The sequence below is a fragment of the Kogia breviceps genome, chromosome 18 (genome assembly GCF_026419965.1).
Source record: "Kogia breviceps isolate mKogBre1 chromosome 18, mKogBre1 haplotype 1, whole genome shotgun sequence".
Taxonomy (NCBI): domain Eukaryota; kingdom Metazoa; phylum Chordata; class Mammalia; order Artiodactyla; family Physeteridae; genus Kogia; species Kogia breviceps.
In genome coordinates this window covers 6186453-6209728 of record NC_081327.1, presented here as the reverse complement: position 1 = coordinate 6209728, position 23276 = coordinate 6186453, and the positions used below count along the sequence as shown (strand labels likewise).

General features: G+C 52.2%; 1 protein-coding gene across 9 annotated transcripts; it reads left to right on the top strand.

Moving 5' to 3' along the window:
• The first annotated feature begins 40 nt into the window (after positions 1-40).
• CPT1C (carnitine palmitoyltransferase 1C) lies at positions 41-21900 on the top strand. Of its 9 annotated transcripts, XM_067018612.1 has the most exons (20): positions 1048-1141; positions 1342-1404; positions 1498-1652; positions 6717-6856; positions 8093-8264; positions 8396-8497; positions 8580-8717; positions 14060-14137; positions 14372-14479; positions 14584-14668; positions 15103-15298; positions 15413-15595; positions 16296-16401; positions 18296-18412; positions 19246-19410; positions 19654-19788; positions 20427-20579; positions 21029-21142; positions 21262-21354; positions 21586-21900. In XM_067018612.1, the coding sequence occupies exons 3-20, from the start codon at positions 1512-1514 to the stop codon at positions 21763-21765; spliced, it is 2406 nt and encodes an 801-aa protein (XP_066874713.1). In that variant the 5' UTR covers positions 1048-1141; positions 1342-1404; positions 1498-1511; the 3' UTR covers positions 21766-21900. The 9 variants fall into 9 exon arrangements, with proteins under 9 accessions (XP_066874717.1, XP_066874712.1, XP_066874710.1 ...); XM_067018611.1 differs by lacking the exons at positions 1048-1141; positions 1342-1404 and adding an exon at positions 125-451; XM_067018609.1 differs by lacking the exons at positions 1048-1141; positions 1342-1404 and adding an exon at positions 551-819.
• Positions 21901-23276: the final 1376 nt, after the last annotated feature.

Genomic DNA, 23276 nt, shown 5'->3' with positions numbered 1-23276 from the left:
GCATCTTCCGTGGGTGGTTTTGGTGGGCCGACCTGACCCCAAAGCAGTCCTCCTCCCTCCCCTGGGTGGTAGGGCTGAGATTCACTCTGGCTCCCACGCGCGTGGGCTGTGAGTTCCAAGCTGAGCTTCCTTCCTCAAAGAGAAAGAAAAGAGGGCTTCCCTGGTGGCGCAGTGATTGAGAGTCCGCCTGCCGATGCAGGGGACACGGCTTGAGGATCCCACATGCCGCGGAGCAGCTGGGCCCGTGAGCCATGGCCGCTGAGCCTGTGCGTCCGGAGCCTGTGCTCCGCAACGGGAGAGGCCACAGCAGTGAGAGGCCAGCGTACCGCAAAAAAATTAAAAAAATAAAAAAAGAGAAAGAAAAGAGACAGAGAGTGGACCGAAGAAACTGGGGTTCGAAGGAGAAGTGCTGCGTAGAACGGGGGAGGCCCAATGGTGGAGAATCTGGCGGGTAGGAGTCTGTGGGCTGGGGATCGAACGGAGGGAGGTGATTGGACGCTGGGATTCGAAGGGGGCGGGAACTGAGCGCGGGGATTGGAAAGGGGCGGGGATAGAAGATTGGAAGGGGGCGGGGATAAAACCTGGGACTTGAATACCCGGCGAGGCGCCCGTTAGACAGAAATCCGGGTTCCTGGATGTTGGATAGTCGGAGGCGGACAGGTGCTCCGGAGGCCCATCGACCAAGTCTTGGACTCATAGTCCCTGGGATTGGGCATATGCAAGTGGGAGGCTTGAGTCCGGCGCTCTAAATCGGGGGTCGGGGGGGCGTACTAGGACTTGGTTTCCAGGATCCGATCGGCGGACCCCTGACTCATCGTGGTAAGTGCCGGACTGGAGGGGCCCGAGCTCCTGCGGGGGCTGGAGGATTGTGTCTTGGGTTGGGAGTGCGGGCCTCTCCATCACTCGTCCTCGACGCTCGCCTCTGCTCTCAGCCTCAGCATCCCTGCCCGCGAGGCATGCGCAGTAGGGTGCTTCGCCCCCATCCCCTTCAGCCCGGGGGCGGGGGGAGGGGACGCTGAGCTACCCCAGAGCGTATGAATTTATAGAGAACCCCCACCCAACTCCCCCCTCGCTCCCACCCCCCAGCCCCAGCCTTGGAATGGGAAGCGGAAATGGAGTGGACAATGCCCACGTCCGGCAGGTGTTCACTTCAAATGGGTTTGGAACTAATGTTCTTCCCGAGATCCCGCAACTCACCCTGGACCGGTTTCCCGCCCCGACCCCCGAATCTTGAAAGGCCCTTGAAGGGGGGGGGGTGTACTGTCCCCGCACCATGTTCTCAGAATAGCCACAAAAAGGGTTAACGCAAATTAGCCCTCCTGCCTTTCTGTGCGTTCACAGAGGTCCCCAATTGAAGTCCCCCCAATACCGGAGTCTTCGGCCAGGACCCTCAAGACCCCTCAGGTGGTTAGGGAAGGGTGAGCTGGCGTCCTATATTCCTGGGTCTGCGGAGAAGGGGCTGGGAGTCTGGAGAATGACCCTCTGTCCTCCTCCCAGGGCTGTAGCGCGACATGGCTGAAGCGCACCAGGCCGTGGGCTTCCGACCCTCGCTGACTTCGGACGCGGGAGAAGTGGAGCTCAGTGCCCCGATGTTGCAGGAGATCTACCTCTCCGGACTGCGCTCTTGGAAAAGGCATCTGTCCCGTTTCTGGGTGAGGAGGGCTGCGGCTTGGTTTCCTTCCGGGAATCCAGTTACCTGCTTCCGGGATGCCTGAGGCTCCCTTCTGGCATCCTGGTGGTCCCACTTCTGGGATCCTGTCACCCCTTCTGGGAATTTTGGTGTCTGCTTCAGGACCCCTTAAAGCCATTTCCGGGTTCTCTATGGCTCACTTCCGGGATCCTCAACCTCACCTCCTGGGAACTGCCATTCACCTCTTATACCCATTTCCTGGAAGTCCTTCCCACTCTCCCCACACCCACAAGCACAACTTCCACCCCAATTTCTAGAACTCAGTCCCCTTACCGTTCCCTTTCGTCTCTAGCTCTAAACGAGGTGCTTCCCGTTCCAGAACCCCATGGCCTGATCAACATCTTGGGTAGCCCACACCCCAATCCTGAAGGCCCCCCCTTTCCCATAGTCCTTACCCACTGGGTCTGAGAGGCCCCTCCTTGCCCCTGCTGTGAACCTCCAGCACCCTCTCCAGTATGTGGCGCACCCTCTCTACGGTTCTGAGGGGTGAACCTCCACTGTCTGTATCCTCTAGTTACCCATCACCACAAACCCTGCTGCCCCAGCTCTGGAAAAGACAAACTCCTGCTCCCTGCCCTTGCCCTAGAATGCCCTAGAATGCCCACATCTACCCAGAGCCCACATCAGCCCAAGACTCCCCGGTTCTAGAACTCTGGCACCATCTACGTATGGAGCCTCCCTGCTGGTCACACCCTCTTTCTGTGAACACAGGTCTTGAACACCTGTGGGGTCTGCCAGAACTGAGTTTGAATCCTGGCTCTGCCACTGACTGGCTGTGTGGCCTTGGGCAAGCGCGTTGCTCTGAGACTCAGGTTCCCCCCATGTGAAACAGGAGTGATGGTAGCACCTCCCTCACAAGACGGTTTCGAGGATTAAACGAATTCTTACATGTAAGCGCTCAGCCAAGTGCTTGGCCCATGGCAAGTGCTGAGTAAGTGTTAGCTTTAGATGATAATATTGCTCGTCATTTACCAAATATCTGTGGAGCATTTGTTAAGGGCCTGGCACTGTTTGGAGCACTGGGGACACGGCAAGGAGCAAGACGGACAGATCTGCCCTCATGGAGCTCTTGATCAAGCCGGAGGAGAAGGCAGTAAAGAAGATAAATAAGCGACCCATAGAGTATTTCAGGTGGCGTCGTGCTATGGAGGAAGATAAAGCAGGCAGGGAAGAGGCAGCATGGAGGTGTTATAATAAAACCAGGGGGCAGCCCAGGAGGATCTCTGGAAGCTGAGACATTTGAGCAGGGTGGATCACACTTCCATGGCCATATTGGTTGTTAAAATGGTTATTAAAATAGAGATGTATCTGCTCCAGTGAGTAAATAGCCACTAACCCAAACCCCCAGAGAGACCCTGCCCCTGGAACGCCCTGCACCTCAGGCCAACCCGGCAGCTAAAATGTTAACCTGTGGTTAAATACACACATTTATATATATATATATATACACATAAATAGACATTTAAACTAAGATCTAATTATATACAGAAAAATGCACAGTTTTTTTAAGTGTACAGTCCTTGAATTTTGTAATATCTTTGTAACCTGTACAATATCTGTGTAACCAACGTCCCATCAAGACAGCACTGCCATCATTCTAGTATGTTCCTTCGAGCTCCTTTCCAGCCAGCGTTCCCCACCTCACCCTCACTGCAAGGCAACCACTGTTCTGATTTCTGTGCTTATAGATGGATCTGGACTGGTGTTGCTGTGTCGAATATTTTGACCGTCACCCCTGTATTTGAGTCACCTCTGAAGCTCTTTTCTGACTCATGTCACCTGTTGCCAATGGCCCCCACCAGATCCTCATATTAGTATTAATTGATAATTGTAATAATGACAACTCTTGCCTTTCTATCACATAGCTGCCTCTCTCCCTGACGGTCACGTGGCGCTCTCACATCCTTCCTCTCCAGTCTTGGACCCCAAGAACCACCCTGTAGCCGTAGCTCCTGGAACTTGGCCCCAAGATGGGGGCTGTGCCCTCAGCAATGCCAGAGCTGTAATTCCATCGACTCATTGCCAAACCTTACTTTCTTTTCTTTTTTAAAAAATTTATTTATTTTATTTATTTGTTTTTGGTTGCGTTGGGTCTTTGTTGCTGCGTGTGGGCTTTCTCTAGTTGCGGTGAGCAGGGGCTACTCTTCATTGCAGCGCATGGGCTTATTGCGGTGGCTTCCCTTGTTGCAGAGCACGGGCTCTAGGCATGCGGGCTTCAGTAGTTGTGGCACGCAGGCTCAGTAGTTGTGGCGCACGGTCTTAGTTGCTCTGCGGCATGTGGGATCTTCCCGGACCAGGGCTCAAACCCGTGCCCCCTGCATTGGCAGGCGGGTTCTTAACCACTGCGCCACCAGGGAAGCCCTAAACCTTACTTTCTTCACTTAAAAAATGTGAACCTTGACAGCCCCTGCCTCAAGGGATCGTTGTAAGCGTTAGTTGTCTTAGCAGAAGGCCTGGCTCACAGAAGTGACCACTCCAGCATCGAGATTCTTGTCTTACGTGCCACGCAGGTGCTGTGTGGCCTCCAGCATGTTGGTAACTTCTCTGAGCTTCTGCTTTCTCATTTGTAAAATCAAACTAGGTAGTAATGTGTCTCAGGCTCTGTACCAACCAAACCCTTTGACTCTGTTGCTCATCTGGTCCTCAGTAGGGCTTTTTGTTTTTGGCCGTGCCGCGCGGCTTGTGGGGTCTTAGTTCCCCAACCAGGGACCGAACCCGCGCTCCCTTCAGTGGAAGTGTGGAGTCTTAACCTCTGGACTGCCAGGGAAGTCCCATTAGGGCCTTCTAAGGTAAGCCTATCATTAGTCCCGTTTTACAGATGGGGAACCAGAAGCCCAGAGAGGTGCTTTCACTTTTCCCAGGTCACACAGCTGCTAAGATGCAGAAGTAGAGGCAGAGCTAGAATTAGCAGTCTGGCTCTGGAGTCCATGCTGAGGCCCCACTACCCGGGGGTGCTTTTCTAGAATGTGATCTCAATATCTATGCCAAAAGAGCTGTTGTGAATTATGTGCAGTGGGTCACTTGGGCCAAGCATATGGCACGGCATCCGGCACTTAGTGGGTGGTTCATTGGCAGGAGATTTGAGTGTCATCTGAAATCATTTCCAAATGAATATGAAATTCTGAGATACGGCAGACTTCAGAGTTTGGTACCTTGTGGTTCATCCTGGTGCATTAGGATCACAAGGCATCCCGGATGGTTTAAGTGATTGACAGTGGGCCCTGGGTTCAAATCCTACCTCCACCACTTCCTGGCTATGTGGCCTTCGACGAGTTCTTCAAACTTCCTATCTCCTCAGTTTCCTCCCCCATATGATGAAGATAATAATAATTTCTACCTTACTGAGTGACAGGGGAACAAAATAATTTAATGATGCTCCTTGTACTTGGGAAGTGCTGTGGAGACAGTTCCTGTCATTAGGATGTCCCTGTTCTATTGCAATACAGAGCCCTCGATAGAAGAACCGAAAATTTCTTTTAAAAAGAAAAATTAAACAACAAAAATAACCACAATTGCCAGTAACCTTTTCCTGCCAAGCCAAAGGGAGACTGTCAAGCAACTACATCTCCAGTGAGAAATAGATTAGCAACAGAGAGGATCATCATAATAATTACTGAGCACCGATCGTACGCCTGGCTATGAGCTATTCTGCCCCCCAACCCCGAGCCCTCTGCTTTATTTTTCTCCATAGCACCTCTCGTCATCTGGCCCACTTCACTAAAGCCTTTACCTATGGAGGTATTGTCTCTATCCCCCATGAGAGCAGGAATCTTGCTCTCTTGTCACTGCTGTTGGACTGCAGTAAGCATTTGTGGAATATTTCCTCATCCAGTCCTTGTGACAGCCCTATGAGCCAAGTGCTGGGATTGTTCCCATTCTACAGATGAGGAAACTGAGACAGAGAGGTAAAGTCACTTGCTTGCGGTCACTCTACTAGGTAGTGACAGAGCAGAGATCTGAACCCAGAGGGTGGGGACTCCAGAGCCCAAGGTCTAAACCATGATCTCTGAGGCCTTCTTGGTCATTCAAATGTGGGAAGAGGAGAGGGAGTGGTTTCTTGAGCCCTGGCGGTGATACCAAAACCAACAGGAGCTCTTATCCGGGCTTAGCCATGCTCTCTGTGTGACTCTGAACCTACGTGTTTTCTTTTGTAAAAAGAGAACATCTTAGTACCTACTTCATGGGGTTGTTGGGAGTTAATTAAAGAGTTAAGCCTTGCAAATGGCACCTGGCATGTAGTAAGTGCTCATTAAATGTTAGTCAACTCTTGGGGCTCCCCTGGTGGCACAGTGGTTAAGGATCCGCCTGCCAATGCAGGGGACACGGGTTGGAGCCCTGGCCCGGGAAGATCCCACATGCCGTGGAGCAACTAAGCCCGTGCGCCACAACTACTGAGTCGGCGCTCTAGAGCCCGCGAGCCACAACTACTGAGCCCACGTGCCACAACTGCTGAAGCCCGCGCGCCTAGAGCCCGTGCTCCTCAGCAAGAGAAGCCACCACAATGAGAAGCCCGCGCGCCACAACAACGAAGAGCAGCCCCCGCTCGCCACAACTAGAGAAAAGCCCGCGCGCAGCAACAAAGACCCAACGCAGCCAAAAATAAATAAATAAATAAAAATTAAAAAAGAAATGTTAGTCAACTCTAGCATGCTTCCCTGGGAGTCTGATTAGTTACCCAACACTTTCATTCATTCCTCAGTCATCCCATGGCCAGCTCCTGCGCTCTGGACCCTGCTGTATATGGGATACCAGTTTGCTTTTTTTGACAGTTTCACCTTCAGGGTCCTGCCTGGGAGTAACCTCTCCTCCAGGAAGCCCTCCCTGACTCCTTCAGGCTGAGCAACCTGCCCTATCCTATCGCCATTAGTACTCACTTCATTCTGGTCTGACCTCCCTGGGGGCAAGAGCCAGATGTGTCTGTTCCCCATGGCGTCTGGTGCACCCAGCTCAGTGCTGAATCAACATCTAAGAATGGTGCTGAGCAGATGGGATAATTGATTGAATAGGTGCCCTTTCCTCTCCGCAGAACGATTTTCTCACAGGTGTGTTCCCTGCTAGCCCCCTCAGCTGGCTGTTCCTCTTCAGTGCAATCCAGCTTGCCTGGTTCCTCCAGCTGGATCCTTCCTTAGGACTGATGGAGAAAATCAAAGAGTTGCTGCCAGACTGGTGAGGTCTCCCACTTCAGCCCAGTAACCTCCTAATCCCTTTCCGTCCGCCCAGTAAGTTTCTCTATCAGCATGTATGCCAGGTAAAGAAAAGTAACCCTTGAGACTTACTTGGGGTCGGATAAATAAAGGTACAGACTCAAGTAGAAGGAGGTGATTTCCTCTCTTGTCTCTGTACATTTTCCATCCTGGCTGCTTCTTGCTAAAGGGGATGGTGGCCAACTGGACAATATCCAGTTGTGGTTATATATACTAATGGAAGTACGAACTCTGCTAATCTGCATTTGTGTAGTCTTGGGCAAGAGACCTCACCGTGCTTGGTGTCAGGGTCTTCACCTGTAATGTGGGGATCATAACTGCTTCTTAGGGTGGTTGGAGAAATTAAACAAAATCGTGCATGTGGAATATTCAGTACAGTACTAGGAGGTTATCGAATGGGAGTGGTTGAATTATTATAGTTGTTGGGGAAGGTTTGGAAACCAGGCGTGGGTGAAGTGGCAGGTTCTAACTCTTGGATTAGTCCTCCTGGGGAAGAAGGTTCAGACTTTGTGCAGACGGCCTCAAAGGGCAGATCCAGGATCAGACGGAGACATTTCTAGGAAGGCTAGATTTACCCACAGAGGGGAAGTGACTCGCCCCGAGCCCTCCAGGTGGGATTTGCTCACAGCCTGTCTGATTGCAACTTGGCAAACATGTTGATTTACTGTATCTTTAGACCAGCATTTCCTGAACTTGAGTTTGTATTGAAGTCACCTGGAAGGCTTGTTACAACACTGATTGCCAGCCTGAACGCCAAGAGCTGGAGATCGTGGGGCCCAGAAATGTGCATTTCTAACAAGCTCCCAGGTGGTCCCGATGCTGCTGGTCCAAGGGCCACACATTGAGAACCACTGCCTTACAGTGTAATTTGATCTGGTATATTTCAATAGAAATATCAGCCCTTATTATTAAGCACCTGCCAGTTTCCACGGGAAGTGATTTTAGAAACTTGGTGTCTCCGCAGTCCTGGGAGGAGACGGTGGGTGTATCGAGAAAAAATCGCACCTAGCACTTCACAAATGAGGAAGCTGGACTTTTTCTGACCAACTCTAATGCTACAGGATATTCCTCCGACAGCTAAAAGATCAGAGTCAGATGGTGTTAGGAACGGCAGGGGCTGGGTGGGGCTGGAGGGGAGGGGTGTTCTGAGGCCAGGAGACCCAGGCCTATACTCTTTTTCTCTACCCCCCCACCCCAGGGGTGGACAGCATCACAGGCTTCGGGGGGTCCTGGCGGCCGCGCTGTTTGCTTCGTGTCTGTGGGGAGCTCTGATCTTCACGCTTCATGTGGCCCTGAGGCTACTTCTGTCCTACCACGGCTGGCTCCTCCAACCCCACGGAACCATGTCCTCACGCACCAAGACCTGGCTGGTATGGGAGGGGCAGAGCCCTGCTCAAACTCTCTCTGCCCCATTCTCTCTGTGGGTTGCCACCCCGCTACCCCCAACACCTGGCTGCCGGGCTGCAGTGAGGAGTTTAATGAACCACTACTTTTCCGCCAGGCCCTGGTTCGCATCTTCTCCGGCCGCCACCCAATGCTCTTCAGTTACCAACGCTCCCTGCCGCATCAGCCTGTGCCCTCCGTGCAGGACACCGTGCGCAAGGTGGGCCAGGTACCCGGGGATGGGGCGGGAGGCTGCTGAGTAGTGGGGTGTGACCTGCCGTCTTCCCCTCCACGCCCCTCAGTATCTGGAGTCTGTCCGACCCGTCCTCTCCGACGAGGACTTCGACTGGACCGCGGCCCTAGCACGGGAATTCCTGAGGCTGCAGGCGTCACTGCTGCAGTGGTACCTTCAGCTCAAGTCCTGGTGGGCGTCCAATTACGTGAGTACCGCATCCTGTAGGCAAAGGTTCTGAGCCGGCCCTCCTAACCCTGCCAGGTTTTCGCCCCGCCCCACGCCCCGCCCACAACCCCCAGGCCCAGCGGAGATTGGAGCTTCACTCCTCCAATCACTCCCCACGCTCCAATAGTTTAAACCCAGCCCCGGGTGGATCCAATATTCTGAGCTCCTCCCTCCTCTCCCATATTCTGGAACCCGTCCATCCTGTGCCAACATTTTGAGCCCCGTCCCCCCATACTCCCGCATTCTGAGCCCGGCTCTTCAATAATCTAAGCTCCGCCTCCAGGGTCCGCCCATATCCAGAGCTCCGCCCCCAACCCTCCAATATTTAAACCAGAATTCCGGGCCCCTTCCAACATTTCAGCCCCTCCTCTGGCCTGCCCAGTCTCTAAGCCCCGCCCGCAGTTCTTGATTACTCTCCCCTGTCTGGGCAAAGGCGCCAAACGGGCTTCTACTATGATTTCAGGAGCTAGAGCCCTAGAACGCACTCTGCGTTGAGATCCTTGGGAAACCGAGGCATAGAACCAGTAAGCAAGTCACCCTGTAAGCGGCTTCCAGGCCTCCCATTCCGTAGGAAGCCACAAATATCTGTCAGGCAGCATGTGATGAGGTGGAGGTAGGAAGAAGAGACAGATATATCACTTTTTTAGATTTCACATATAAGTGATACCATATAATTTTTGTCTTTCTTTGACTTACTTCACTTAGTATGATAATCTCTAAGTCCATCTATGTTGTGCAAATGGCAATATTTCATTCTTTTTTATGCAAGCCTTAGTGGGGTTTTTTTTCATAAATTTATTTATTTTTGGCTGCTTTGGTTCTTTGTTGCCGTGCACGGCTTTCTCTAGTTGTGGCCCTCAGGGGCTACTCTTCATTGAGGTGCATGGGCTTCTCACTGCGGTGGCTTCTCCTCTTGCAGAGCACGGGCTCTAGGCACGCAGGCTTCAGTAGCTGTGTCATGCAGTCTCAGTAGTTGTGGCTCGCAGGCTCTAGAACGCAGGCTCAGTTGTTGTGGCGCACGGGCCCAGTTGCTCGGCGGCATGTGGGATCTTCCCGGACCAGGGCTTGAACCAGTGTCCCCTCCATTGGCAGGCGGATTCTTAACAACTGTGCCACCAGGGAAGCCCAACAAGCCTTAGTTTTAAGTTTTTTTTTTTTTTCCCTTCATGCTCTTGGACCAGATTCTGTTCTTAAAAAATATATATATATACACATATAAGTAATATAGCAATTATATAATATATAAATTATATAAAATGTGTTGTTTATTATATATAAATAATGTATATACACACCATATTATATATATTTCATTGTTCTATTTCATTGTACCTCTAAGGCACTGCCAGTTATACGCCATTATCTTATGGACAACTAAGGGAAAAGAACTAAAGTCTAACAGTGCTTTCTTATCACTTATTTTATAGGTCGATCCTCATTATTCATGCATTCCGTATTTGCAGATTTGCTGACTGGCTAAAATGTATTTGTAACCCCAAATCAGTATTCATGGCACTTTCATAGTCATTCACGGACATGCGCAGAATGGCAAAAATTTTGGCTTGCCCGATGCGCAAGTTCCCAGCTGAGATGGAACAGGGCTGGAAGGAACTGACCCTGATTTCCCCTCGGAACAATGGCTCAGTGTTCGCTAATCAGCGTTCACTGCCACTTTACAGGACATAACGACCGCGAGTAATGAGAATCAACTGTATACGTTAAAACAGCTCAGACTTACTTAGACATAGATTTGTATCAACTATCACTCCCAAGCAAGCTCAGAAAAACGGAAATGTAAATTGGAATAAATTGGCCTAAGCATCCCTAAGACTTTCACGCTCAGAATCCATCTCTTCTCGATTGCTTTTTGACTCAGATTTATCCGTATCTTCCTACTTCCGCACAGCTTCATCCTCTGTGTTGTCAAGAACCTTGACAATGTAGCATTTCCTGAAAGATCCTATAATGTACCTAAAGCCATTGGTGCAGAGCACTAAATTGGCCTTTATTAAAACCAGATTAATTTTGGCTTTGCTTTGGAGATTTTCTGATTCATCGCCACCTCCCCAGTGCCTCTACCCCCCCACCCCTCCCCTCCCATCCCAACAGTTGGGTTCCTGGAAGTTAAAATCTTGCTCCACAATTATCTCTAGGATTTTCTTCTGAGTCATAGACTTTAGCAAGCTTTGATGCTGGTGAGGCTTTTCTTTGAAAAAAAATGGTACATGGGCTTCCCTGGTGGCGCAGTGGTTGAGAATCCGCCTGCCGATGCAGGGGACACGGGTTCGTGCCCCAGTCCGGGAAGATCCCACATGCCGCGGAGCGGCTGGGCCCGTGAGCCATGGCCGCTGAGCCTGCGCGTCCGGAGCCTGTGCTCCGCAATGGGAGAGGCCACAGCAGCGAGAGGCCCGCGTACCACAAAAAAAAAAAAAAAAAAAAATGGTACATGATATGCATATAATGTTATAATTTTTTTGGCCAGGCCACAGGGGCATGCAGGACCTTAGTTCCCGACCAGGGATTGAACCCATGCCCCCTGCAGTGGGAGTGCAGAGTCCTAACCACTGGACAGCCAGGGAATTCCACAATATTATATATATAGTATTGTAAAATGCACAGATCTTACATGTACAGCTTAATGAAGTTTGATGTATGCATATAGCCAGATGACCCCTGGCTAGGTCAATATATAGAACTTTTCTACCGTTTGCTGGAAACTTATGGATTTTTCCAGAAGATGTTGCACATTCCCGGGGAATGACAACTACATCCTGCCTAGTCTAAGTGTGAGGAAGTGTAGGATGCCATCAACTTTAAGACGCAAGCAAACTTGTATGTCTTCATAGATTCTACGCGATTCTATGACATAGAATGAAAGGAAAACATCTAGAAAACATTCAAGTCCTCTCTGACTCCCTCCCTTTAATTCTTGTTTCTTCCACCATCGCCTGTGAGAAACACTTTGGTCAGAGTCTTTTCTGAGTGTATATATACATATATTTATACCCAGGGATATATATATATTTAAGTATACAATTCTTATTTATAACATATCATTTTAAACTATTTAGTAATATGTTATATATCATATAACACATTAATATTTAATATTATATATAAAACATAAATATATATAATTTTAATTGTGATTAAAATATACATAATATAAAATTTGTCACTGTAACCATTTTTCAGTGTACAATTCAGTGGTACTAAGTACAGTCACAGTGTTGTGTAATTATCACTACTATCTCTCTCTAGAACTTTTTCATCATCCCAAACAGAAATTCTGTCCACTAAGCAAAATATCCCTATTCTCAATTCCCCAAAGCCCCAGGTAACCTCTGTTCTACTTTGTCTCTCTGAATTGGCTTATTTTAGATATTTCATAGAAATGGAATCATACACTATTTGTCCTTTTGTGTCTGAGTCATTTCACTTAGCATAACGTTTTCAGGGTTCATCTATGTTGTAGCCCCAAAGACTTAGAACTTCATTCCTTTTTTTTTGCGGTACGCAGACCTCTCACTGTTGTGGTTTCTCTTGTTGCGGAGCACAGGCTTTAGGTGCGCGGGCTTCAGCAGTTGTGGCTCACGGACTCTAGAGCGCAGGCTCAGTAGTTGCGGCGCACGGGCTTAGTTGCTCTGCAGCATGTGGCATCTTCCTGACCAGGGCTTGAACCCGTGTTCCCCGCCTTGGCAGGCGGAGCCTTAACCACTGCGCCACCAGCAAAGCCCATTTTATCATCTTTTTAATCTTCCTTCAGAACCACATGATTAGCATTACTTTATATTTTAATATATTGGCTTTAGACCTATCTTATTACTCTTCTGTAGAAAAAAAACCTTTTGCTTCTCTCATCTTATTTCTTCAGAAGATCTTTAGAATAATTGGATAAAATTCTTTCAAAAATAATCTCATTGGGATTTTGATTGAATTTTCATTAAAACCACGATGGAACTTGGATAGAATTAACATCAGGACAACATTCAGACTAGCTATCCAGGAAAATAATTACTCTCAGGTATTCAAGCATGCTTTAAAAGATATATTTGGGCCTTAAGGGTACGGAATTGGACTACTCACAGCCGCTGGTGCTTGGCACACACTACAGTCATGTGGGCACAGTTATTAAGCTATTATCTCTTGGTTTCAAATTCACTCCCTTGTGAATCTGGGACTCGGACTCTGCAAACCGCACTTCTTCTTTGCCGACTGGCTGTGTTCGACTCTGCCAATAGGGGGCACCAAAGGGACTGTAGAATAGAAGCCTGGAGGAAGCAGTGGGACTGGGCTCTTCCGGTTTGCTCTCTTCTTACTCTTTTTTTTTTTTTTTTGCGGTACGCGGGCCTCTCACTGCTGTGGCCTCTTCTGTTGCGGAGCACAGGCTCCGGACGCGCAGGCTCAGTGGCCACGGCTCACGGGCCCAGCCGCTCCGCGGCACGTGGGATTTTCCCGGACCGGGGCCGGAACCCGCGTCCCCTGCATCGGCAGGCGGACTCTCAACCACTGCGCCACCAGGGAAGCCCCATTCCTTTTCATATTAACATTCCATCATATGGATAGACCACATTTTGGTTGTCTATTCATCCACTTGATGGACAGGTTGGGTCTTAGTAGTATTTTTTTTTTTTAATGGGATCGTTTCATATATCTTGTTGTGTGCCTGGCCTTTTTCCCTCTGCAGCCTGTCTTGGTTTTCATTCTGTCAGTAATATAGATGTAACTTTAAAAAAAATAATTTATTTATTTATTTTTGGTTGCGTTGGGTGTTTGTTGCTGCACGCGGGCTTTCTCTAGTTGCAGTGAGAGGGGGCTACACTTTGTTGCGGCACGCGGGCTTCTCATGTGGTGGCTTCTCTTGTTGCAGAGCACGGGCTCTAGGCGCGTGTGCTTCAGTAGTTGTGGCACGTGAGTTCAGTGGTTGTGGCTCACAGGCTCCAGAGCGCAGGCTCAGTAGTTGTGGTGCACGGGCTTAGTTGCTCTGCGGCATGTGGGATCTTCCCGGACCAGGGCTCGAACCTGTGCCCCCTGCACTGGCAGGCGGATTCTTAACCACTGTGCCGCCAGGGAAGCCCAGATGTAACTTATTTTTAAGAGCTGTGAAGTATTCCATAACACGAGGGTTACATGGTTTAGCTACCTGATCCCCCATCGATGGACTTGTAGGTAATTGCTAGTTATTGATCTTGATGCCTCCTTCATTGAGCTCCACCCTCCCTGTTTGACGTAGCAAAGTCTTGGGGGGCTCCCCTCCCCCACTCACTCCCCGTACCTTGACCCCAGCCACCGCAGCTGTGTGTCTCTCTGCCCCACTCCTAGGTCAGTGACTGGTGGGAGGAATTTGTGTACCTGCGCTCCCGGAACTCACTGATGGTGAATAGCAACTATTATATGATGGTGAGAAGGGGAGAAGGAGGTTAGGAGCCGGGCCGGGGATGGGGTTCATAGTTCCTGGGGTCTAGGGTTGGGGTGTCTGTGTAGAATGTGGGGTTTAGGGTCAGAGACCTCAATCACAATCTGGATTTCACCATCCTGCCTCTGTTGGGATCAAGACCTGTGTTTGGGGTCAGTGCCCCCATCAGAGGCCAACCTGACCCCACACGTTTTGCTATCCCCTGGACCGGCCCGCAGGACTTCCTGTATGTCACGCCCACTCCCGTGCAGGCCGCCCGTGCGGGGAACGCGGTCCACGCCCTCCTCCTGTACCGCCACCGCCTGAACCGCCAGGAGATCCTGCCGGTAAGAGGGCTGCCCCCGCGGGCTGGGGACAGAGGCTGTGGTCCTGAGACCATGAGGCCACGTGGGTCCTGGGAAGCAGTTCATGGGCCCATGACCTCCTGCAGACTTTGCTGATGGGAATGCGGCCCTTGTGCTCTGCCCAGTATGAGAAGATATTCAACACCACGCGAATTCCCGGGGTCCACAAAGGTGAGCCCCCTCTCCCCTCCTCACTGATAGAGGCAGAACAGTGTAGTGGCTAAGAGCGCGCTCTCTGGAGCCAGTCTTCCTGGGTTCAAATACCAGCTCTGTAACTCCCAAGCTGTGTGACCTTGGGCAAATTATTACCCTCTCTGAGCTTCAGTTTCATCTTCTCTAAAATGGGATAATAAGGGCACCTAGAGTGGTGACGATTAAAGGAGTGTGTCGGACAGTGCAAGCCACTTGGTAAGTGCCTAATAAAGGTCGTTATTCTTTTATTTTTGGAGTATAACTGCTTTACAATGTTGTATTAGTTTCTGCTCTATAATAAAGTGAATCAGCTCTATGTATACATATATCCCCTTACTCTTGGACCCCCGCTCCCTATCCCACCCGTCTAGGTCATCACAGATCACGTTATTCTTATAATGTATCACCCCCAGACCACATCCGCCACCTCCGTGACAGCAGACACGTGGCCGTCTTCCACCGGGGCCGATTCTTCCGCGTGGGGACCCACTCCCAAAGCGGCCTCCTTTCCCCGCGGGCCCTGGAGCAGCAGTTCCAGCGAATCCTGGACGACCCCTCTCCTGCCTGCCCCCACGAGGAGCATCTGGCGGCCTTGACTGCTGCTCCGAGGTGAGGGTCACCGATCTGGGGGCCCGGAGGCCCAGCCAGCCTCTTGAGGTCGCAGGCCGGCTGGAGGCTGGGCAGGGTAGAGAGTCAGCCGGAACTCACGCACTCCCCCGACAGGGACATGTGGGCCCACGTGCGGAGGTCCCTGAAGACCCAGGCCCAGGAGGCCCTGGAGGCCGTCGAAGGGGCTGCTTTCTTTGTATCACTTGACTCTGAGCCCGCGGGGCTCACCAGGGAGGACCCCGCAGCTTCCTTAGACGCCTACGCCCACGCCCTGCTGGCCGGCAGGGGCCACGACCGGTGAGTCAGCCTGGGGATTTGGACCCCACCCCACTTGTGACCCCAGACCCAATGCATTGAGACCTGGGGAACTCCGAAGCAGATAACCGCTAGACCTGGGACCCCAGATCCAGAACCGCAGATCTAAGGACCACCAAACCCCTGACCTGGACCCTCAGACCTTGAGAAACTCTAGACCTGGGACTCCAGACTCAGAATCTCAGACCCAGTGACCCCCGATCTGAGGATTAACAAAGGCCAAACCTGGGACCCTTAGACCCAGAGACCTGCAGCTAGACCCCAAGCCTGGGGACCTCAGTCTCAGAACCGCAAACCCTGGAATCCTCAGACCTTAATGCAGGCACCCCAAACCCAGGACCTCACACCTGGGACCCCGCCTACGTAGAGATCCTCAGACAACTTCCTTGATACCCACCAGGCACCCCTCTGATCTCTGGGGCTCCTGGGAGAGTCCGCCTAAGCTCTCAGCGCCCGTAAACCCTGAACCTTTTCACCACATCCTTTCAAAAGCCCTGAACTCTCCAAACCTGAGACACATCTCAGAGAGCATCAGTACCTCCGCCTTCTTAGAGCTCCCCATACCAGAACCCCAGCCCTGATTCCTAGATGTCCCCACGGAACCCCCCTGAGTTTTCACAGAGAGCACCCCGACGCCCCTCCCGGCCTCTTTGGTGAACACTCTGAACTCTCGCCCCCGCAGCTGGTTTGACAAATCCTTCTCCTTAATCGTCTTCTCCAACGGGAAGTTGGGCCTCAGCGTGGAGCACTCGTGGGCCGACTGCCCCATCTCGGGACACATGTGGGAGGTATGGCAGCTGGCCGGCCCCACCCTGGGGGCCGCCAACCCCCCCCCCATTTCCAAAGACGTTCCTCTCCAGCACCTTAAGGTCAGAGGAAACACGGAGGCTCAGAGAGAGGCAGAGACCAGACCAGGGTCGCCCCTCAGCAAAAAAGGGTGTCTGGGATTATGACCTTTCTTTCTCTCTCTCTTTTTCTGGGGGGCCATGCCACACGGCTTGTGGGATCTGAGTTCCCCGATCAGGGATCGAACCCAGGCCCCAGCAGTGAAAGCACCGAGTCCTAACCACTGGACCACCAGGGAATTCCCTATGACCTTTCTTTGACGAATGGGCATTTGGGGCTCAGAGAAGGGAAGTGATTTGCCCAGAGTCGCCGAGCCAGAAGCTGCAGAGTGAGAATAAGAATCCAGAATGCGGGCTTCCCTGGTGGTGCAGTGGTTGAGAGTCCGCCTGCCGACGCAGGGGACACGAGTTCATGCCCCGGTCCGGGAAGATCCCACGTGCCGCGGAGCGGCTGGTCCCGTGAGCCGTGGCCGCTGAGCCTGCGCGTCCGGAGCCTGTGCTCCGCAACGGGAGAGGCCACAACAGTGAGAGGCCCGCATACCGCAAAAAAAAAAAAAAAAAAAAAAGAATCCAGAATGCTCTGAGACCAGAATGTGACCACCCAGATCACACTCTCACTGAGTCAGACCTATCTCGCAGCTCTGGTTTGCTGTGTGAGTTACTCGCCTCCCCTGAGCCTCAGTTTCTGCTTCATCAGGTGAAAAGGTTGGATTTTCTTTTAGCTTTAAGCTCCCCTCAAGTCCTGAGAACCTTAGCATCTCTCTTTTCTGTATTCCGCTTCGTACCTAAATCAGAATGGGTGGTGTCTGCACCCCACCCGTTTCCCAGTCTTCCGTGGCGTTGCATGAGGGGTTAGCTGGGATCCAGGGTGCGGATCAGGCATGTATGAGGGGAAGGGAGGTTGCTTCCAGATCTTGAGAGCAGCCCCAGGTAAGCACTGAGTCTTCTGTGCCTGTTTATTGTTCATAAAATGGGAATTTGCCTTTGATTATATTGGCAAATGACACTTTCAATTCAATTTAACCTCAGACCCTCAAGACAACCTGTCATCTGTCATCTCTGCATATCGACTTTGAACAAAGAGATGTCACATAGAGTAAGATAAAGAGAAATGGAAACTCTAAGGCATAAAGTGAGAGGTTCTTCTCCTCATTTAGTTCTAATGTCAAAATGGGGATCTTAATCCCTTCTTTCTAGGGAGAACTTAAGTGGGAGGCTGGCCCATAATAGGTGCTCCATCAGGACTGATTTTTGTTTGTTTGTTTGTTTGTTTGCGGTACGCGGGCCTCTCACTGTTGTGGCCTCTCCCGTCGCGGAGCACAGGCTCCGGACGCGCAGGCTCAGTGGCCACGGCTCACGGGCCCAGCCGCTCCGCGGCACGTGGGATCTTCCCGGACCGGGGCACGAACCCGCGTTCCCTGCATTGGCAGGCGGACTCTCAACCACTGTGCCACCAGGGAAGCCCCAGGACTGATTTAAAACATTTCACCACCAGCAGGGCATGGGTACCACTCAATCAGAAGGAATGCTGACACCTAGAAGCCCATGCTATGCTTAGCTTTCTCTCTCCTGTCCTAGGATCGTGGTGGGGGTTGTCTTGGGAGGGCTGGGGCAGCCACCTGTCAGAAGTACAAGGGCAGTAAGCACCGAGTATCAGTATTCGCCTTGCTCTCAATGAATATGACCTTAAGAAGCCACCTGTGACCATCAGAGGTTTCTGTTTCTCCAGGATTGTCCCTGAGCCCCTTAAGAAGGGACTTAAGAAAAGAGGTCCCTGGTTAGACGTCCCTTGGTCCAGAGGGTGGAAGGGCCTCTGACAGCTTCTGTTTGTACACAGTTCACTCTGGCCACAGAATGCTTTCAGCTGGGCTACTCGGCAGATGGTCACTGCAAGGGTCACCCTGACCCCTCACTGCCCCAGCCCCAGCGGCTGCACTGGGACCTTCCAGACAAGGTTAGGCCTGGTTTCTAGGCCTCTCTTCCAGGTCCCCAAATTCCTGGCTTTGACTCTAACCTCATCCCCGCTGCAATCTCAACTGAAAAATCAACCCCATCCCTAACCCAACACCAAACCCACACCCCATCCCCCCAAAGGCCCCAACCTCAAACCCCAACGCTATCTTCAGTCTAACCCCATCCCAACCACAACCCCAAATGCAAACCCACCCCACACTAACCCTCTTCCCACCATCCAACCCCCCGCTCAACCCCAATCCCGTCTCCACCCCCAACTCCATCGCTATTCTTTTTTTTTTTTTTTTTTATAAATTTATTTATTATTTTATTTTTGGCTGCGTTGGGTCTTCGTTGCTGTGCGTGGGCTTTCTCTAGTGTGGCGAGCGGGGGCTACTCTTCGTTGCAGTGTGTGGGCTTCTCATTGCGGTGGCTTTTCTTGTTGTGGAAAACGCGGGCTCTAGGCACGCGGGCTTCAGTAGTTGTGGCGCGTGGCCTCAGTAGTTGCGGCGCACGGGCTTAGTTGCTCCGCGGCATGTGGGATCTTCCTGGACCAGGGCTCGAACCCTTGTCCCCTGCATTGGCAGGCGTATTCTTAACCACTGCGCCACCAGGAAAGTCCCCCATCACTATTCTTAAATTCAGTTCCATCTCCAACCCTAACCCCATCCCATACCCAACCCTAACGCCTATTCAGTCCTCATTTTCAACCCCATTCCCCATCCTATCCCCAACCCCAATCCTATGCCAAGCTTCACTGCCAGCCCCATTCCCAGCTCTAACCTACCCCTATCTGTAACCCCTGGCCATTCCTCCCTCCTCCTTCTCTGGCAGATCCATCTATCCATCTCTCTAGCCCTGAGGGGAGCCAAGACCTTGTCTGGAAACATCGACTGCCACGTCTTCCCCTTCTCCCACTTCGGCAAGAGCTTCATCAAACGCTGCCACCTCTCTTCAGACGGCTTCATCCAGATGGCCTTGCAGCTGGCCTACTTTCGGGTCAGTTGGGTTCCCGACCCCCACCCCCGCTCAGGACCTCAGTTCACCTGGGCCCCCAAGACCCGCCGCATTGACCCCTTTAATGACTTCTTGGTTATTGCCATGGTGGGTGCGCCATCTTGATTTCTCTCCCCCAATCACATGTCCGTGGGTAGGAGGAGCTGGAGGTCCAGACAGAGGTGGGTCAAGTCCGTGAAGACTTCCTGAGCCTAGCTGACAGGCTCCTCTCCTCCTTGTCCCCAGGACAGGGGTCAATTCTGCCTGACTTATGAGTCGACCGTGACTCGCTTGTTCCTGGAAGGGCGGACAGAGACGGTGCGTTCTTGCACGAGGGAGGCCTGCAACTTTGTGAGAGCCATGGAGGACAAAGAGAAGACAGTGGGTGTGCGCCTCGTTTGAGGCTTCAGTCATTTCCACATACTCATTCATACATTTACAAACTTTTAAGGAGCACCTTCTCAGGTCCAAGCTCCGTGATGGGACAGGGGAGGAACCAAGCCTGGTCTCTGACCTCAAGGAGCTCACTGATGGGGGGAGACAGAGGTAGTTCAGCACAGTGTGATACATGCTTTAATGGAGGTCACACAGAGGGCACTGGGGGAGCACCCAAGAGGCAGCCCTGGCTCCACCATGTAGGTCTCTTTATTTAAGCTCTATGTGACCTTGTGCCTTTCATTTGTACCATTCTTCATGTTCCCTATATAACCTCTCTGCTCAGAACCCCCCCAGGCACCTCTGTTCCCTCTCCCTGCAACTTTCGAAGTATTGTGGTTCAATGGAAGGAGTTTGGGCCCTAGAGTCAGACAGCCCTGGCAATCCACCTGATTCTGCCTTGCTGTGTGACCCTGGGCAAGTGACTTCCCCTCTCTGTGCCTGTTTCCCTTCTGCAAAACAGAGTTGATATCTCTGCCTTGCAGGGATGTTGCAAGCTGGGTTGAGGCCGGGGGTGTGACAGGCCTCAGCAGTAAGCCCGCTTCCTGTCTTTCCATGACCTGTGACCTCCCCGGGGACCCCAGGACTCACAGTGCCTCGCCCTGCTCCGCTTGGCGGTGGACAAGCACCAAGCTCTGCTGAAGGCAGCGATGAGTGGACAGGGGGTCGACCGCCACCTCTTTGCTCTCTACATCGTGTCCCAATTCCTCCACCTGCAGTCTCCCTTCCTGGACCAGGTTGGGGTGCAGGGAAAGGGTTAAAGAGGGAAGTGGCAAACCGCTGCAGAAGGGAGGCACTTCCGGGCAAGGAGGGTGATGTTGGAAAATGGAGGTATCAGCAGAGGAGAGAGTTAGGGAGACCCGGGAGAGAAAGGGAGAGAGCGGAGAGGGAAAAGGGGCCAGGAAAAAGGGGCGTGGTTATGGGAAGAAACGCGAGGGGCGTGGTCAGAGAGGAGAGGGGCGGGGTCAGGGGTTGAAAGGGAGAGGAGCGTAGCTGGGGGAGAGGGCGGGTTCTGGGAGAAGGAAAGAGGGGTGTGGTCAAAAGGGAGAAGAGCAGAGGGGTCACGTCAGGAAGCGGAGGGGCAGAACGGCACAGATTTAAGGGAAATAGACAGTTCAGCCAAGGCGGCGCGGACTTGCGGGGCAGTTTGTCTTTACTGCACACGTGACCGACTCCTGTCCCTCAGGTTCACTCGGAGCAGTGGCAGCTGGCCGCCAGCCAGATTCCTGTTCAGCAAATCCACCTGTTCGACGTCCACAGTTACCCCGACTACGTTTCCTCTGGTGGTGGATTCGGGCCTGTGAGTGGAACTGGGCCCTGAGGGAGGGAGGAGGGGGCTGGGCGCCCGCGCTCCTACCTCGTGGGGGTGGGGAGGGGGACCCGGGGCTATGTTGTTGCCCTCACTCTGTCCCTGTCAAGGCTGATGACCACGGTTACGGTGTCTCCTACATCTTCATGGGGGACGATGGGATCACCTTCCACATCTCCAGCAAAAAATCAAGCACAAGAACGGTGAGGCTAACCCACCCCCGCCCCTTCCTCCCTCAGGACTCCCACTTCCCTGCTCCCCTACAGCCTAGGAGTGCAGACTCCCAGCTCCCAACCATCCCATGATCCAGGCGTCCTAATACCCAAACCCCTCATCCCTCAGACCCAGGAGCAGGGACCCCAGCCCTCTTGTTTCTCAGCCCCCGGGAGCGCCTCTCCCGGCTTCTCCTGGACGTGACACATCTCTCCTTCCAGGACTCCCACCGGCTGGGGCAGCACATCGAGGGTGCATTGTTGGACGTGGCCGCCCTTTTCCAGGAGGGGCAGCGTCTTAAGCGCAGAGGGTTAGGGGAGGAGGACTCAGAGCACAGCCGTGACTCTCTCCCCTGCCATACCAGGGGCTCCAGGGCACCCACGACCGCCACTAACTTTTGACACCTTCCAGAGGGGAGCTGGTCTCCCCAGGAACTCGGGGGAAGGTCTCTGTGGCTGGGCTGGTGCAGGACAGAAGCAGCCTGTTTGGGTTTGGGAATCCCTCGTCTGGTCTAATAAAGATGTGTGCGCTGGGGATGTGGTGTCTGCTGTGCTCTCGAGCTGGGCAGGGATGGGAGAGGTGAGGGTCAGGGTAGAAGAGGGGAAGAGTTCCCATCCCTCTCTAGGCCCCACCATGACACAGGTTCCAGGGACTAGGAGGCGGGCATCTTTGGGGGAACCATTGTTCTGCGTACCACAGGGGCATAGATGAACCCAGACTGGCCACGAGTCGATACCTCGTGAAACTAGGGGAAAGGTCATTGGGATGGGGGTGGTTCATCATATTATCTTACTTTTTTTTTGTCATTTAAAAAAATAAAATTGACATATAGTTGATTTACAATGTTCGCTAGAGATTGTCCTACTTTTGTAGATGCCTAAAAATTCCACGACAAAGAGTTAAATGAGGGGGCTTCCTGGCGGTCCAGTGGTTAAGACGCCGCACTTCCACTGCAGGGAGCACGGGTTCATTCCCTGGGTGGCGAACTAAGATCCCACATGCTGTGCTGGGCGAGGGGGGAGGGGGGCGGGCAAAAAAAGTTAAATTCAAGGTTATTGAGCTTTAAAAAAAAAAGAATTAAATGAGTGAAGATACTGCTCAGCTTTTTCCCTCCTTTGCTGATTATAAAGAACACCTCCCCACTCCAGCCTGTCCAATATAGTCATAAGCGGGGGGCAGCCATAAGCGGGGCGGGGGCGTGAATGTCACGGGGGTCTGACCCACCTGCTTATGCAGCTTATTTGTGTCTTCTGGTCCTGCTAATGCCTGACCTAGGATCCACCTCCCGATAGATCACTGTTGTATCCGCCCACCCTGAAATACTTGGGGGTCCAACAGAATAAACGCACGATGGGCCACGCTGGCTGCATGTCATGTGATATCCCGTGTTCCGATTCTCCATCTCTGTCGGCTCAGCAGCACACCAGGAGTTCCTCTGGAACATGGTGCATGGCCTTGCTTCACAACCCTGGGGTCGACACTGTGCTTTCTCTGTCGGGAGAAAATCCTTGGCAGAAACTGTGGGTGACATCTTTGCCAATCTACAGATATTTCTGGGTCCCGTGACCCTAGCGGCAGGGCTGCTTGCATTGCAGCTTGTACCTACTGCAGGTCTTTTCCTGGCTTGGGGGTCACTCAAAGCTAGAGGTCTTCCGTGTCACCCCAAAGATGGATCAGAGCAGTATTTCCCAGCGTAGAATATGCTTCCTCCAGAACCTGAAGATGCCTGAGCCCGTAGGATGAAGAGCGTGGGCTTCTTTCTCAGTGGGTAAGATGCAGTATTTGTCCTTCCCTTTCCAGTGGGTGCTGCCCACTCCTCAGATGCCTGGGCTCCTAAGACCTTCACGGATGTGATAGGTCCCTGAAACTTTGTAAAGTTTATTTCCCATCTTATCAATACCTCCAATGCACT